The 14,903-nt window shown below is 46.5% G+C and overlaps 2 protein-coding genes across 5 annotated transcripts in view; both read right to left on the bottom strand.

The window, feature by feature from the left end:
* Positions 1-1,488: 1,488 nt before the first annotated feature.
* ola1 (Obg-like ATPase 1) lies at positions 1,489-7,955 on the bottom strand. 2 transcript variants are annotated; one of them, XM_080833898.1, is made up of 11 exons: positions 7,864-7,955; positions 7,083-7,180; positions 6,488-6,631; positions 5,318-5,445; positions 3,992-4,167; positions 3,535-3,615; positions 3,250-3,347; positions 2,741-2,881; positions 2,448-2,544; positions 2,167-2,289; positions 1,489-1,931 (listed from the first exon to the last, which is right to left on the bottom strand). In XM_080833898.1, exons 2-11 carry the CDS (start codon positions 7,178-7,180, stop codon positions 1,827-1,829), a joined length of 1,191 nt encoding a protein of 396 aa, XP_080690024.1. In that variant the 5' UTR covers positions 7,864-7,955; the 3' UTR covers positions 1,489-1,826. The 2 variants fall into 2 exon arrangements, with proteins under 2 accessions (XP_080690024.1, XP_080690023.1); XM_080833897.1 differs by lacking the exon at positions 7,864-7,955 and adding an exon at positions 7,267-7,450.
* A 2,339-nt stretch (positions 7,956-10,294) lies between these two features.
* The window catches only part of gpr155b (G protein-coupled receptor 155b), a 12,744-nt gene continuing 8,135 nt past the window's right edge, over positions 10,295-14,903 (bottom strand). For all 3 annotated transcript variants that reach the window (XM_080835812.1, XM_080835813.1, XM_080835814.1), the window contains exons 11-17: positions 14,558-14,819; positions 14,072-14,206; positions 13,469-13,581; positions 12,655-12,750; positions 11,580-11,644; positions 11,067-11,198; positions 10,295-10,531 (exon numbers count right to left, since the gene is read on the bottom strand). In XM_080835812.1, coding sequence (XP_080691938.1) covers positions 10,483-10,531; positions 11,067-11,198; positions 11,580-11,644; positions 12,655-12,750; positions 13,469-13,581; positions 14,072-14,206; positions 14,558-14,819 — 852 coding nt within the window. In that variant the 3' untranslated portion in view covers positions 10,295-10,482. The remainder of the gene's footprint in view (positions 10,532-11,066; positions 11,199-11,579; positions 11,645-12,654; positions 12,751-13,468; positions 13,582-14,071; positions 14,207-14,557; positions 14,820-14,903) is intronic.

Below are 14,903 nucleotides of genomic sequence, written 5' to 3'. Positions count from 1 at the left end.
TAACACCATCGCCAAACACCAGTCCTACAATGGTAATGAGGGTGCATGTTCCCCGATTCCGATATCGCTAACACGATTACTTGTGGTCCCGACAAAACGGCGTATATAGCCAAGTTTGGTTTAGCTGTTTATATCAAAGAGGAGCTGGTGTCCAAAGTCAAGAAAATAACATACGGCGTTAGTCAAACTTTTTTGTGGTTGATTTTCACGCCTCTGTTTGGCTTGTTGTCTGTGGTGATGTAGCGTAAGTACAGTCCACATTTTCACATTTGATTTTCACGTTTGCAGGCAGGTCTGTGAAATAGGCCGTGAAATAGGTATTACGTTTTTATTTAAATGGTCTTAAAAAGGTCTTAAAAAGACTTGAATTTGACTTGAAGAAACCTGTAGGAACCCTGGTAAATTACAAAATGACAAGTGATATTGTGCTCTGCTTCACAAAAGCATGTGGGGTAGTGTGGCCGAGCGGTCTAAGGCGCTGGATTTAGGCTCCAGTCTCTCTGGAGGCGTGGGTTCAAATCCCACCACTGCCATTATGGGTTTCCACTGACACTAACAGGTCCTTGTGGTTAATTTATGCAACATACAAACATAACATAGTATATACGTGAGGCATACAAAACAAATAGTGGATAAGGTGGGGATCATTTAAGTATTGTACAACAGCCTAGACTTAGACCTAGATTGGGTATACAGTGTGCTCATAAAGTTACTATTACAAGGGTAAGTAGAGGAATGAAACAAAGTCGATGGTGGCAATTATTTACATTGCACGTTAAGGCTAGCACAGGCTATGGGGTAGAATAAGTGTGACAGTGTGGTGGGGGGTGGGAAGGTATAGGCCAAGGTTTTTTGCAAGTAGATCAGGTGGAGAGACTACAGCAGCGTCCCACAGCACCGCAGACAGTCTAGACTTGGAGGGTGTGTGTGTGTCTCGGGTGTATGCAATATGCATATAGGTACTTAATGCTGATAAGTAACAATTTTCCACAGCCATCAGCATTTGTGGACAAAGATCACACTTTAAGAGAACATTTGGCTAGTAAATATCAATTTGATTAAGATATAGGTTTAGGTCAACAATTAACAGTAGGTAACATGGCCACTTAGTCTTGATTAGTATTAGCATATGTTATAGTAGGAGAGGCTGCTGGCCAGGTTAATGGGAATTTTGTTTATGTGAAGTTTTGATGAATTATGTTTAGCTGACATGGTGTGTGAATTTTAGTTTAGGATATCAAGGGTGGCAGGATACGGTGAACGACTGGCTTGTGACAGCCGCATGCAGGGCCCAAAATAACACTCCTTCACAGTACAACATGAATTGTCAGTAGTCCAATTTCACCAATATTAACTGAAACCCTTTGGGCAAACGGAGACAATTTCTCTCTCTCTCTCTCTTACACACAGACATTCACACACACACACACACACACACACACACACACACACACACACACACACACACAACCCAAAAACAACAGTCTGTTTCGTCAGGTGTTTTATTGAGAGTAGATGTCGGCTTGCTGTGCCACATGCAGTTTGTGTGAGTGGAGAACAGAGATGCGTGCCCAGGTGTTCTGTTCTCCAGGTGTAGCAGACTCACACACACACACCAGCAATTCATAGAGCTGTCTGTGGATGTGTGTGTGTGTGTGTGTAAGCTTGGGATAGAGCACGTGGATGGGGCGGTGGGGGTGGCCGAATGCCACATTGTTGGGGGAAAAACTCAATACCAAAAAGAAAAAGCTCAGAGGTTTGCTGTCCAAAATAAACCCCCTCTAATTTCACCCAATGGTACAGTCCTCTCTGCCCAAAAAATGTCATCACTTCTTGGCCTTGGGCGCATTCGGCGTGTTGAATTTGAAGAAGATGATGTCACCATCCTCGACTGTGTAGGTCCGACCCATCTGCCTGTACTTGCCAGCAGCCTATCAGAGAGAGAGAAGAAATGATCAGTCTATATAGAACACTGGACAAATATAAGACATCATTTCACTCAGATTCACACGTCTACAACACGAATGTACACGTGTATGCACACACACACACACACACACACACACACACACACACACACACACACACACACACACACACACACACACACACACACACACACACACACACACACACACACACACACACACACACACACACACACACCTTGACTGCATTTTCGGTCCCTTCCTCTTTGAAGTCGTTAAACTTCATGACCTCGGCCATGATGAAGCCCTTCTCGAAGTCTGTGTGGATCTTCCCAGCGGCCTGAGGAGCCTTGGTTCCTTTCTGCAGAGGGGTCAAAGGTCAGTAGGTCAAGGGTCACATGCGTAATTTGGTAAATGCACAGAATTAACTTCCAATAAAGCGCTTTTGTTATCGAGAAAGGAAACTTCTTCTTAAGACACTTCAAAAACATTGAGCTGCGTGCGTGCGTGTGTACTCACCCTGATGGTCCACGCACGCACTTCGTCTGGTCCTGCGGTAAAGAAGTACTCCAGCTGCAGACCTGCATATCCGCTCTTAATGATCTTTGTGAGTACACTGTCACACACACACACACACACGCCATAAGAAAAAATAACAATTAAACACATATTAACACTTTTACCTGAAGTTTAAATACTGTGACGAAAGTATACGAAAATGAAAGAGTGTGTGATATAAGTATGCATGACTGTATTGACTGTGACAGACAGATAATAGACGGAGGGAGATAGTCACACACAGACCCCCTCACCTCTGTGTTTTGTGTTCTTCACAGTACTTCTTCATCTCCTCCTCCTCCATTTCCTGCAGAGTGGCCTCCAGACCGCCACACACAGGGATGACCAGAGCGCCGGGATCATGGAGGTCGATCCACTCCTTTATCTTCACCAGCCTGGCCAAGAGAGAGAGAAGGGGATGAGGGAGGAAGGAATTAAAAAGGAAGAGGGGGGGGAAGAGAGCGGGAACAAGGAAAGAAAGGAGGGAGATGAAAGAGAGGAACAAGGGATACAGAGGGGATTGCAGGACGAAGGAAAGGAGAGGGGGGTATGGAGAAGGAGAGGAGAGAAAGAGAGAGATAGAGCCTTAAACCACCATGTGAACCTGAACATGATATTTCAAGAGCTTCTACACACTACACTTTATGACTTACACTGAACACAACACTAACACACTGAACACAACACTGACACACTGAACACAACACACACCTAACACACACACTGAACAGGGGCTTGCTGCTAAACACACTAGTGATCTCACCATTTGTTCTTCTTCCTAATGTAGTCTTTCTCTGAGAGGTTGACCAGATAGATCATGGGCTTTGACGTCAGGAACAGGTACTTATTCAGCACATCAATCTGAGAGCAGGGGAACACAGACTGGGTCAGGAGGAGTGCAGGAGACTTCCTGAGGTGCGGTGATATTTCTGTATGCATGCAAGACGCACAGAGAGGGAGAGACAGAGGGGGGGGGGGGGGGGGGAGGATAGAGGGAGAGACAGAGACGATAGAGAGAGGGGGGGGAGGGAGAGAGAGAGAGACTCACCTCTTTCTCATTCCACTCGGGATAGAAACGCACATGCTTCTTCTCATCAACCACCCAAGCTTTCACTTTAAGCATGATGTCCTGCAGCAACAGTGGGGGAGAGGAGACAGAGAGTGAACTCAAGGTATGGAGACGCCATTAATGTCAAGAGGCTCTACATGATTCACACGGTGTGTTCTGAAGCACTAGTTTTACCTTCCGGTCAGACATAAAAACGATGAAATGGTGTGTACAAATATAATTCAATAATAAACTAACTGCAGTAGTTTCTGTCCAATCAGATGTGAGTTTGTTGTAAGTAAGTAAGTAAGACTTTATTTATATAGCACATTTCATACAAGAGTTGCAATTCATAGTGCTTTACATAAAAGCAAGCAGCAGGAGCAGTCCATGGAGTAAAAGATAAATAAAAATGTATGCATATTGTGTAGTGCACGCTGGGTAATGCAGTCCTCACGTATTCTGGCTTGAGCTTCTTGTCTCCTCCTCTGACGGCCATCTTCTCCAGCTTGTCTATGATGGGGTCCATCGCCTCCTGGTCCTTCAGCCGCAGCTCCTCGTGGATGATCTCCATGTCCCTCACCGGGTCCACGCTGCCCTCCACGTGGATGATGTCCTCGTCCTCAAACGCACCTATACACACACACACACAAAAATCACAACCAGCCGCTAGATGGATAATACCTTTTTTATTACATGTTTATAGCATTTTTTTAAACATCTATTTACAGAAATAATGTTCTTTATACTCCTTACACCATCCTAACATTCACGAACGAAAGAACTGCAATATCTGGCCACGTTGACAAACCAACAGAACGCGTCTCCTTCATGCGGGACGTATCGATTTAGGTTTTAATGAACATTTTGAAAAGTGTGTCTTGTAAGTAATAATATATTGTGTTTTAAATGCTGAGTTAACAAGCCCATAGGCTGGTTGGAGTCTGGATATTCAGCTCAGCACATTTAAAAACTGGGAAGAAAGATCACATTTAAGATCATGATTGTGAGTTCAAAAGATAATGGTGTGATTTTATCGGGCAGATCACCAACCCCCATCTTACATACAACCACTCTTTCCTCGGTCATGTGAGGACACACACCTTCACCAACAGCTCTTATCTGGACACTGAGTCACATCACATTCTCTGAGTCAGAGTCAGGTGAGAGGTTCAGTGCCAAAACAACAAGATAACTAGTGGCTATCAAATGATCTACATGCTAACAAATAACGGTAATTGATGTTTTTAACACGAGAAACGATGAAGCTGGACAGCATGCAAAATCAGGGCTCTGCTTAATTTTTAGGCGATTAAGAATGAGGCTAACCTGGAGATCACATTCATGCATCTAACAATATGCCCTGTCATCACACACACACACACACACACACACACACACACACACACACACACACACACACACACACACACACACACACACACACACACACAACACACCGAGAACGAGTGGAAGGGAGAGAAGACACTGAGAACGAGTGGAAGCAAGAGAAGACAGAGAACGAGTGGAAGCGAGAGAAGACAGATGAGAGGAAGAGACAGAGGCTGCCAGGTTCAGCCAATGGCAGCGCGTGTCACTCACGGCTTGTGTGGAAGAGGCCGTCACACGCACAGCGCTCATGTGGAAGAGTCCGTCACACACACACACACACAACACTCACGGCTCATGTGGAAGAGTCCGTCACACACACACACACACAACACTCACGGCTCATGTGGAAGAGTCCGTCACACACACACACACACACACACACAACACTCACGGCTCATGTGGAAGAGGCCGTCGCAGGCGCTGATGTGGGAGAGGAAGGCGTTGCCAAGGCCCTGCCCAGCGTGTGCCCCCTTCACCAGCCCAGCGATGTCCACCACACTCAGGAACGCAGGCACCTTACTGCAGAGGACACAAACACACACACAGTCAGAGACAGTACTAACCACACTCAGGAACACAGGTACCTTACTGCAGAGGACACACACACACACAGTCAGAGACAGTACTAACCACACTCAGGAACACAGGTACCTTACTGCAGAGGACACACACACACACACACACAGTCAGAGACAGTACTAACTATACTCAGGAACGCAGGTACCTTACTGCAGAGGACACACACACACACACACACACACACACAGTCAGAGACAGTACGAACCACACTCAGGAACGCAGGCACCTTACTGCAGAGGACACACACACACACACACAGAAAGAGACAGTACGAACCACACTCAGGAACGCAGGCCCCTTACCGAAGAGGACACACACACACAGTTACAGACACACAGACAGAGACAGTACAGACCACACTCAGGCACGCAGGCACCTTACTGCAGAGGACACACACACAAACACATAGTCAGACACACAGACAGAGACAGTACGAACCACACTCAGGAACGCAGGACCTTACTGAAGAGAGGACACACACACACACACACACACACACAGTCAGAGACAGACAGAACGCAGGCACCTTACTGAAGACACACACACACAGAACGCAGGCACCTTACTGAAGAGGACACACACAGTCAGACAAACAGGCAGGAGCTGTAGCAGCAAAACCTGCCAACTTTGTTACTACAAATGTGTTATTAAAAGTCTAGCTGCTCACTGATGCAGATCAGGACACCACAAGAACTATACTATACATCTTAGACCCGTGTTAGAATGAGCTCTCGCGGAGCCTTCCAGGGGGAGGGGACTGGTGCTTTGTATTTGTGGAGCCATTTGTGATGAGTCTATACAGCGATCATTAGATAGGGAGACAGAGAGAGATTGTGTGTGTGTGTAAAAGCAAAGGGTTGGAAATGCATATGCCACAGTAGTCATAAGTAGCTAGCTGAGAGTGTGTGTGTGTGTGTGTATGTGCACACTGAGTCCATCTGGGCAGTCAGCTGCTCTGTGGAGCCTGGTGGCGTGGCCTCACCTGAGAGGCTTGTGGAACTTGCACAGGTAGTCGTAGCGGTCGTCAGGAATGGGCACTCTGCTCTCGTTGGGGTCGATGGTGCAGAAGGGGAAGTTCTCCGCAGCCGCCTGGCTCTTCGTCAGGACGTTAAAGAATGTGGATTTCCTGCAGGACAGCGACAACAACAGCTCTCATCAATCCCTACCATGTTTAAGACGTTAAAGAGCGTTGATTTACTGCAGGACAGTGACAACAGTGCTCATCAATCCCAACCATGTTTCTGTCAGGTGGATCACAGGAGAGGCGTTCAACCTTTCCCATGTTCATACGGCACACACGGGCCGTGCACATGGATAGAGCGCCCATACTGTAACTGTACACTCCAGGGGCAAGGTAATGATGTAACACCTAATAGGGAAGCATGCAACTGCAACTCTGTCATCAATGAAACGGTGGTCGACCCCAGTCAAACGTCCATTAAGGTAACATAATGGACACAACAAGGACTATAATTACACGACATGTCAACAAACATGCATGTGCAAATCTGCTGCTTTGTTTTAGCTCACTGTTTTATGTATTTCCCTGAACACCGTGGCTCACTGCGGTCACCCACCCCACATTAGGCAGTCCCACGATGCCGATTTTCAATGAGGTCCCGAAGCGTCCGATCAGGGCGGGTTCCTTTGGGGCTTCTCCCTTCTTCGGAGGCATCTACAAAAGAAATCGTGAACGTTAGTACAACCTCTGTCATTCCCCGCCACCATGGGCGCGAAGTTATCCTTAGGCGATGGACGCACCTTTTTGGGAGCCATAATTTGAAATTTGCAGTGTAGCCTACTACTGTCTCAATACATTCACAGCTAGCCAAGAGATGATAACAGTCACATTTCTCTGAGAAAGTCGAACAGCGTGTAGCCTCGGCTGTGTGGCTAGCGTTAGTAATTCTGTCCGGTTGCCATTTCGCAGCGCGGTGCAGCCTGACTACTGAGAAGTCACATCACTACCCCAAAAATAGACATCGCATCTGTCAGGGGCGTAAGATGAACTGTTCTGGCCTCTCCATAACGGCTATGAATAACGCCTACCGCGCTCTCTCGTTGCTTATTTATTACGTGTCATAGATACACTCGGCCCACTGCTTGTATCAGGGCAAGACACTAGACATTCTCGGGGTAGACCCGGTCGCCTTACACTTTACAACCAGCCGGATCCTCACACATGGAATACCTAGCTAGCATATTGCTATCCTATGCATTCGAGCAGGGCAACGTTAGCCGGTTATCCTAGCCCAATTGAAGTGTGGCTACATAATTGTCTTCTGAGAGATTCTTTCATAGAACATTTACTTTGCTGTAAGTTAATAGTGTGTTAAACAATGTGTAGATATAGTTCACCTTCAAATGATGTTATTTCTGTCGTTTAAGTACAAATCCAAGCTGTCTGACTTGTACACACGCCAGTCTACACTTCGGCGGTGGCAGGGAAAGGAACCGGAAGAGTGAATATTCTCTACAATCTCATTGGCCAAACAAAAGGAAACGTGCCGACGTTGCGTAAAATAATAGCTGGACAGACCTCGCATGACGTTCAGACTAGCTAAAAATAGTAAATTTAAAAAGTAAAAAAAGAAGCTTAAAATAGTAAATATAAAATAGTTAGAAACCTCAAAAAACAGAAGAAAATCAAATTTGGCACATTGCCTGGCTCTTTTATTGCTTTTTTATTGTTGTGTAAAGACAAAAAGGATTTGTACAGTTTTGTAACATTGTGTAGGATATACATTATCTTAGTGCAAAACAGTTTGGGATGACACATGCTATAACCCAAAACTACCAACATCTCCTTGACATACAGCAAGTTTTAGTACATTTCAAAAGAATTGTGTAAAAGTGTAAAGACCCCAATGCAAGACATCTGGATAACAGCCAGTTGTGTGCAAACAAGACAGCAAAAAAAAGAGTTCTTGTTGTCAGGAGAAAAAAACATTATTGATGTCATATGGTTATTACAAAAAAAAACATGCACTATTGAAAGACATTTCAGAAATCTCAATTGTTTTATAAACGACAGAGACAATGGATACATACACCCTGGATCACACGGCAGTATCAGTAGTGGCATAGATGGCATGATTACCGTACACTTCCCCACGTTCCCATTCAGCCATCAGAGAGAGAGAGAGACACACACACACACACACACACACACACAAACCAGCCATCTCCCTTCCCCTCCTGTACTCTCTTACACACACACCCACCCACACCCACACACACGCACACGCATGCACATACACACACACCCCACCCATCGAGCCATCTCCCCTCCCGTTCACACACACACACACCCCTCCAGCCATCTCCCCTCCCATTCTACCCCATAAGCTAAGTTAGCCCCTTGAGCACATCTGTAGGGGGGAACCACAGACACACAGCAAAGGCCATGCGATGGAAAACACACGGAAGGAAAAGAAACATCTATGGCAGCATGCAGTAGAAATACACTCTACAGGTCAGAGGTCAACCGTTGAAGTCCTGTTAACTTCATTATTCAGTGCAGACTGACACAAGTCTTCTAGTCATTGAACAGCGTGTGGCTGTAGCTATAGCAACAGCGTGGGGCTGTAGCTATAGTAACAGTGCGGGCTGTAGCTATAGTAACAGCGTGGGGCTGTAGCTATAGTAACAGCGTGGGACTGTAGCTATAGTAATAGCGTGGGGCTGTAGCTATAGTAACAGCGTGGGGCTGTAGCTATAGTAACGGAGTGGGGCTCTAGCTATAATAACAGCGTGGGGCTGTAGCTATAGTCTCTCCGTCCTCTTTAATCAGTGTTTTAGCTCTAGCCTAACAGTGCAGAACAGACCTTCTATTTCTAATCTGCTCTTTTTAAAGGCATGTACTGTAGACATACATCTTCTGTTTCGAATCTGCTCTCTTTAAAGGCATGTACTGTAGACATACATGTTCTGTTTCGAATCTGCTCTCTTTAAAGGTATGTACTGTAGACTGACATCTTCGGGAAAATGGATCTTCAGATCTGACCACATCAGTGCTTGTAGGATGAAGAGATGAAAACAGTTAACACAGAAGGCGGAGGGTTGCATAGGACACTATTACCGCACACAACACAACGCAGCTACACTTTTCAAGTGAATACACACACACACACACACACACACACACACACACACAACACAGCTACACTTTTCAAGTAAATACACATACACACACACACACACACACACACACACACACACACAACACAGCTACACTTTTCAAGTAAATACACACACTCACACACACACACAAAACACAGCTACACTTTTCAAGTAAATACACACACACACACACACAACACAGCTCATCTCATATACAGCAGCAAAACACACAGACCCATACTCAACACAACATCTGAAGGACAAAAGGCACAGATACACACACACTCGTGATACACACACACATGGGCAGACTGACAGGAAAACTGCAGTGCATAGAACTGTTGCTATGACGAACAGTCAAAACGAAAGTCAAAACGCTGCAGCAGTAGGTGTGTTTGTGCATACAGCAGGAGTTCAAAGGTCAGACAGTCCTTGCAGTTTGGGGCTTTAATACCTGCGTATGCGCATACAACATGCAAAAAAAATAAGTTTCAGTTGAAATTCAAGTCAAGTTTACAGTTAAATGTTGCCTGGAATCTGATGGAAAGAAACTCTTGCTCGAAGTCACAAACGCATCCATTCCAGGTCACATGGCACATGGTATCATTCCGTGAGTGTCGTCATGGCAGTGGAACCTTTGTGGCCGGGTGAAGCCATAGCAGAGCGAGTTGTCATGGAAACCGAACCGATGGCGGACGTGTTGCAGAACTCCTCCCTGCTGGAGCCATTCACCGTACAGCACAGCTGATCCCCGGTCACCTGCCACTCCAGCTCGCACCAGCCAATCAACCAACTCTCTGCCCATGAATGAGCCCGCCTCCAACCAGTCTGACCAATAGCCTTTGCACCTGCGCATCAAAGGAAGGATTCACCCACAGGTCCCGAGAGAGATTCACCAGACCCACTGGAAATGGTGAGGAAAGGAAAGGAGGGAATAAAGAATGATGAAGAAGAATTGAAAGAGTGATGAAGGAGAGGATAGTCAGGATTAGCAGAGACAGATTTCACAGTGAGAAACAAATTTCATGCCAAGACTGGTTCAGATAAAGGTTCATTACTGTGTGGTACAGACTACAGGGCCTAAGGAAGGAGTGTGTGTACAGACTACAGGCCAAAGGAAGGTGTGTGTGTGTGTGTGTGTGTGTGTGCACAGACTACAGGGCAAAGGAAGGTGTGTGTGTGTGTGTGTGTGTGTAAGAATAACAGTTCAGAATGCAGTGCATCACCGAGGAGACCACATGCATGCCATACTTTTCAGTGACATCACACTTAATGCATGCCATACTTCAGTGAGACACATAAGGCAGCAGTAACACTAAACAACATTAGACAACATCTGCTGTAGAATTAATACAAAACCTTTCAATACCTTTTACACATCCACACACACACACACACACACACACACACACACACAAACACACACACACACAGCTGACCTTCTTTGGTGTACGACGTCCTGAACACACTGGTCCTTGTGGTAGCGCACAAACTGTGTGCAGGTGAGCCGGATCTCCTCTTGACCTGCAGCAGGAGTCTCTACAGGTGCAGAACCCCACAAACTGGCTAGCCTGGACACAGACACACACACATGCAAGCAGAAACATATACGGTCACACACACACAGACATAAACGGTCACACACACACACACATGCACACAGACATAAACGGACACACACAAACACGGACAGAGACATATACGGACGCAGAGACACACACATACACACACACACACACACACACACACAGAACACACAGAACACACAGGCACCCAAAATAACATTGTTCTGTATGTGATATATACACACATTGATATACACACATGGACACGTGAGCAAATGAAACCCAAAGCTCTTAATCAGGATCGTATAAATACACTGAGGTCCAGGAGAACCTCAAACAAAGGAGGACATGGCATTAACTTTGAGACGTGTTTGCAGACGGATTTACCTCTTTTTGAAAGGTAGAATGATGAGATGTTCATCTAATCCAAACACTCCAAACGATATGAACCCCTGAAACCAACAACAAGAAGACATGGCTGTTACTCTCTTTCCTCCTCTACAGCTGTGTGTGTGCCTGTGAGAGGTCATCTACAGGTGTGTGTGTACATGTGAGAGGTCATCTACAGGTGTGTGTGTACATGTGAGAGGTCATCTACAGGTGTGTGTGTACATGTGAGAGGTCATCTACAGGTGTGTGTGTGCCTTTGAGGTCATCTACAGGTGTGTGTGTACATGTGAGAGGTCATCTACAGGTGTGTGTGTACCTGTGAGAGGTCATCTACAGGTGTGTGTGTGCCTTTGAGGTCATCTACAGGTGTGTGTTTACATGTGAGAGGTCATCTACAGGTGTGTGTGTACATGTGAGAGGTCATCTTCAGGTGTGTGTGTACATGTGAGAGGTCATCTTCAGGTGTGTGTGTGTGTACATGTGAGAGGTCATCTTCAGGTGTGTGTGTGTACATGTGAGAGGTCATCTACAGGTGTGTGTGTACCTGTGAGAGGTCATCTACAGGTGTGTGTGTACATGTGAGAGGTCATCTTCAGGTGTGTGTGTACATGTGAGAGGTCATCTTCAGGTGTGTGTGTGTACATGTGAGAGGTCATCTTCAGGTGTGTGTGTGTACATGTGAGAGGTCATCTACAGGTGTGTGTGCCTTTGAGGTCATCTACAGGTGTGTGTGTACATGTGAGAGGTCATTTATAGGTGTGTGTGTGTAACTATGAGAGATCATCTACAGGTGTGTGTGTACCTGTGAGAGGTCATCTACAGGTGTGTGTGTGTACATGTGAGCGGTCATCTACAGGTGTGTGTGTACCTGTGAGAGTTCATCTACAGGTGTGTGTGTGTACCTGCGAGAGGTGCTGCGCTGTGCAATGTGTGTGTGCAGGCAGTTACAGGGTGTGTCTGGAGGGTGCCCTGAGAAAGTTCATTTTTACCGGTGATTCATAAATAAAAATTAAATGTATGTGAAGTACCTGGCCATAGTGTGTGGTGTGTGTGTGTGTGTGTGTGTGTGTACCTGGCCGTAGTTGGCCACAGCACAGAAGAACTGCAGTTCCAGGTACAGCCTGCCGGGGTCCTTGTTGAACAGCCACCAGAAACAGCTGGACAGATTCTACAGGACAAGGGGAGAGGAAACGCTAACATGTCATATGAGTGGGACACACAGAGGACTTTAATTTAATGTCATTTAATTTACTTTAATTTAATTTCATTATAAACAACCCAGACTTAATGGGGCTAATTTCATATTTTTAAAAAGAAGGTCTTTTATGGTATAGAGTTCTGTTTCCTTTTGAGGTCAAATGTCTGGTCTACAAAACCCAACCAAGATAAATGGGTCTCCTTGGTGATACACCCAAAAGATCACACCTTATGGGTGCACTCCCCAACACACACACACACACACACACACACACACACACACACACACACACACACACACACACACACACACACACACACACACACACACACACACACACACACACACACACACACACACACACACACACACACACACACACACACACACACACACACACACACACACACACACACACCTTATGGGTGCTCTCCCCAGGACAGATCACAACAGGAGAATCCCTCAGAGCATCTGGTTTATGCGCGCGCGCACACACACACACACACACACACACACACACACACACACACACACACACACACACACACACACACACACACACACACACACACACACACGATCTGTCCTAGACTCTACTGCTCTCTGGACCGTGACATGACCCACACTAGACCTGCTAGACCTGCTAGTGGATTAGGACTGGGGTTGTCTGGTGGTAAAGAGCACTTACAGCCAGCAGTGCAACGATCAGCAGCAGACACAGCAGGGCATGTCGGCCCACCTGCCTCTCCTCTTGGGCCAGCCGCGCCCTGGGGGTCTCACGCATTGGCGCCACACCCTGGTCTGGAGGAGATATGACCGGGGAATTATGCAATAGACACATACTGTAGCTAGACAGGCCTGTGGTCTACCACCACACTGAACAAATACACACATTAAGACACACCTCACACCAACATAAGCACGCACACACACACACACACATTAAGACACACCACACACAACCATAAGCACACCCACACACACACATTAAGACGGCAGCACTTCACACACTTCACATAAACACACAGGACGAGGCGTGCCTTGCTTAACTAACATACCCAGAAATAGTATAACACATATTAACACGTATGCACAAACACACCTATCAAATACGCCATCTCAACTCCATTTCACACTCAACCCATCAGTGCCACCCAGTACACGCTGATTCATTTCACACACACACACACACACACACACACACACATATACACACCTCTCTCTATTATTAACGCCTTTCATTATGGGACCTACAGGTAGAGGGTCCCACCATCTCACACACGCTTTGTACCTGTGGGTGTCGGTGCTGTGTCGGTCAGATGGCCCGCGATCATATCGGGCATGGGCTGAGAGAGAGGCCGCTCACCAGGCTGAGAGAGAGGCCGCTCACTGGGCTGAGAGAGAGGCCGCTCACTGGGCTGGTCCTCTGGAAGGAGAGGGAGAGAAGATGGAAGCCATTAACAAACCAGCACACCCACTAGAGTCAAAAGGCTTCTTTAAAAGGCCTCAAGTCTTATTTAAATCACAAGCAATATGTAAAGGTGCAGGAGTACTTCTGTAAAAAAGAAATATATATGAATATATATATATAGATACATAATAACAGTATGCACAGCTGAAAAGATAAAGTGCCTAAAGTCAACCTCAAGCTAATATATAGCTGAAAAGATTAAGTGCATCTTAACACACACACACACAGATACAGACACACAGACACACAGACACAGACACAGACACAGACACACAGACACACACACAGACACACACACAGCTCTACCTCTGTTGAGACTGCCCTGTGGGGTTGCTGATTCAGTGGTGCTCTGGTCCTCCAGGTCCCTGTAGGGGCGCAGGTCGTCGGTGGTGCCCGACATGGAGCTCTGGTCTAGGGTATGATAGTGCGGCTCCTCCGAGGTGCCTGACATGGAGCTCTGGTCCAGGGCATGATAGTGCTGCTCCTCCTGGGTCCCCCTGCCCAGGCCCAGCAGAGACAGACTCCCCAGTGCGATACTACACACCAACACCGCAGTGGTGCTCCCAATCTGAGACGGGTGGAGGACAGAGGGAGAGAGAGGAAGGTGTACTGAAGGTTGGTGTGTTGCGCTATCCCATTTTGTGGCTTACCC

Source organism: Sprattus sprattus, assembly GCF_963457725.1.
Source record: "Sprattus sprattus genome assembly, chromosome: 3".
In the NCBI taxonomy this organism is placed as follows: Eukaryota; Metazoa; Chordata; class Actinopteri; order Clupeiformes; family Clupeidae; genus Sprattus; species Sprattus sprattus.
Note: the sequence above shows the minus strand (reverse complement) of the source record. Positions and strands in the feature narration are given on the sequence as shown.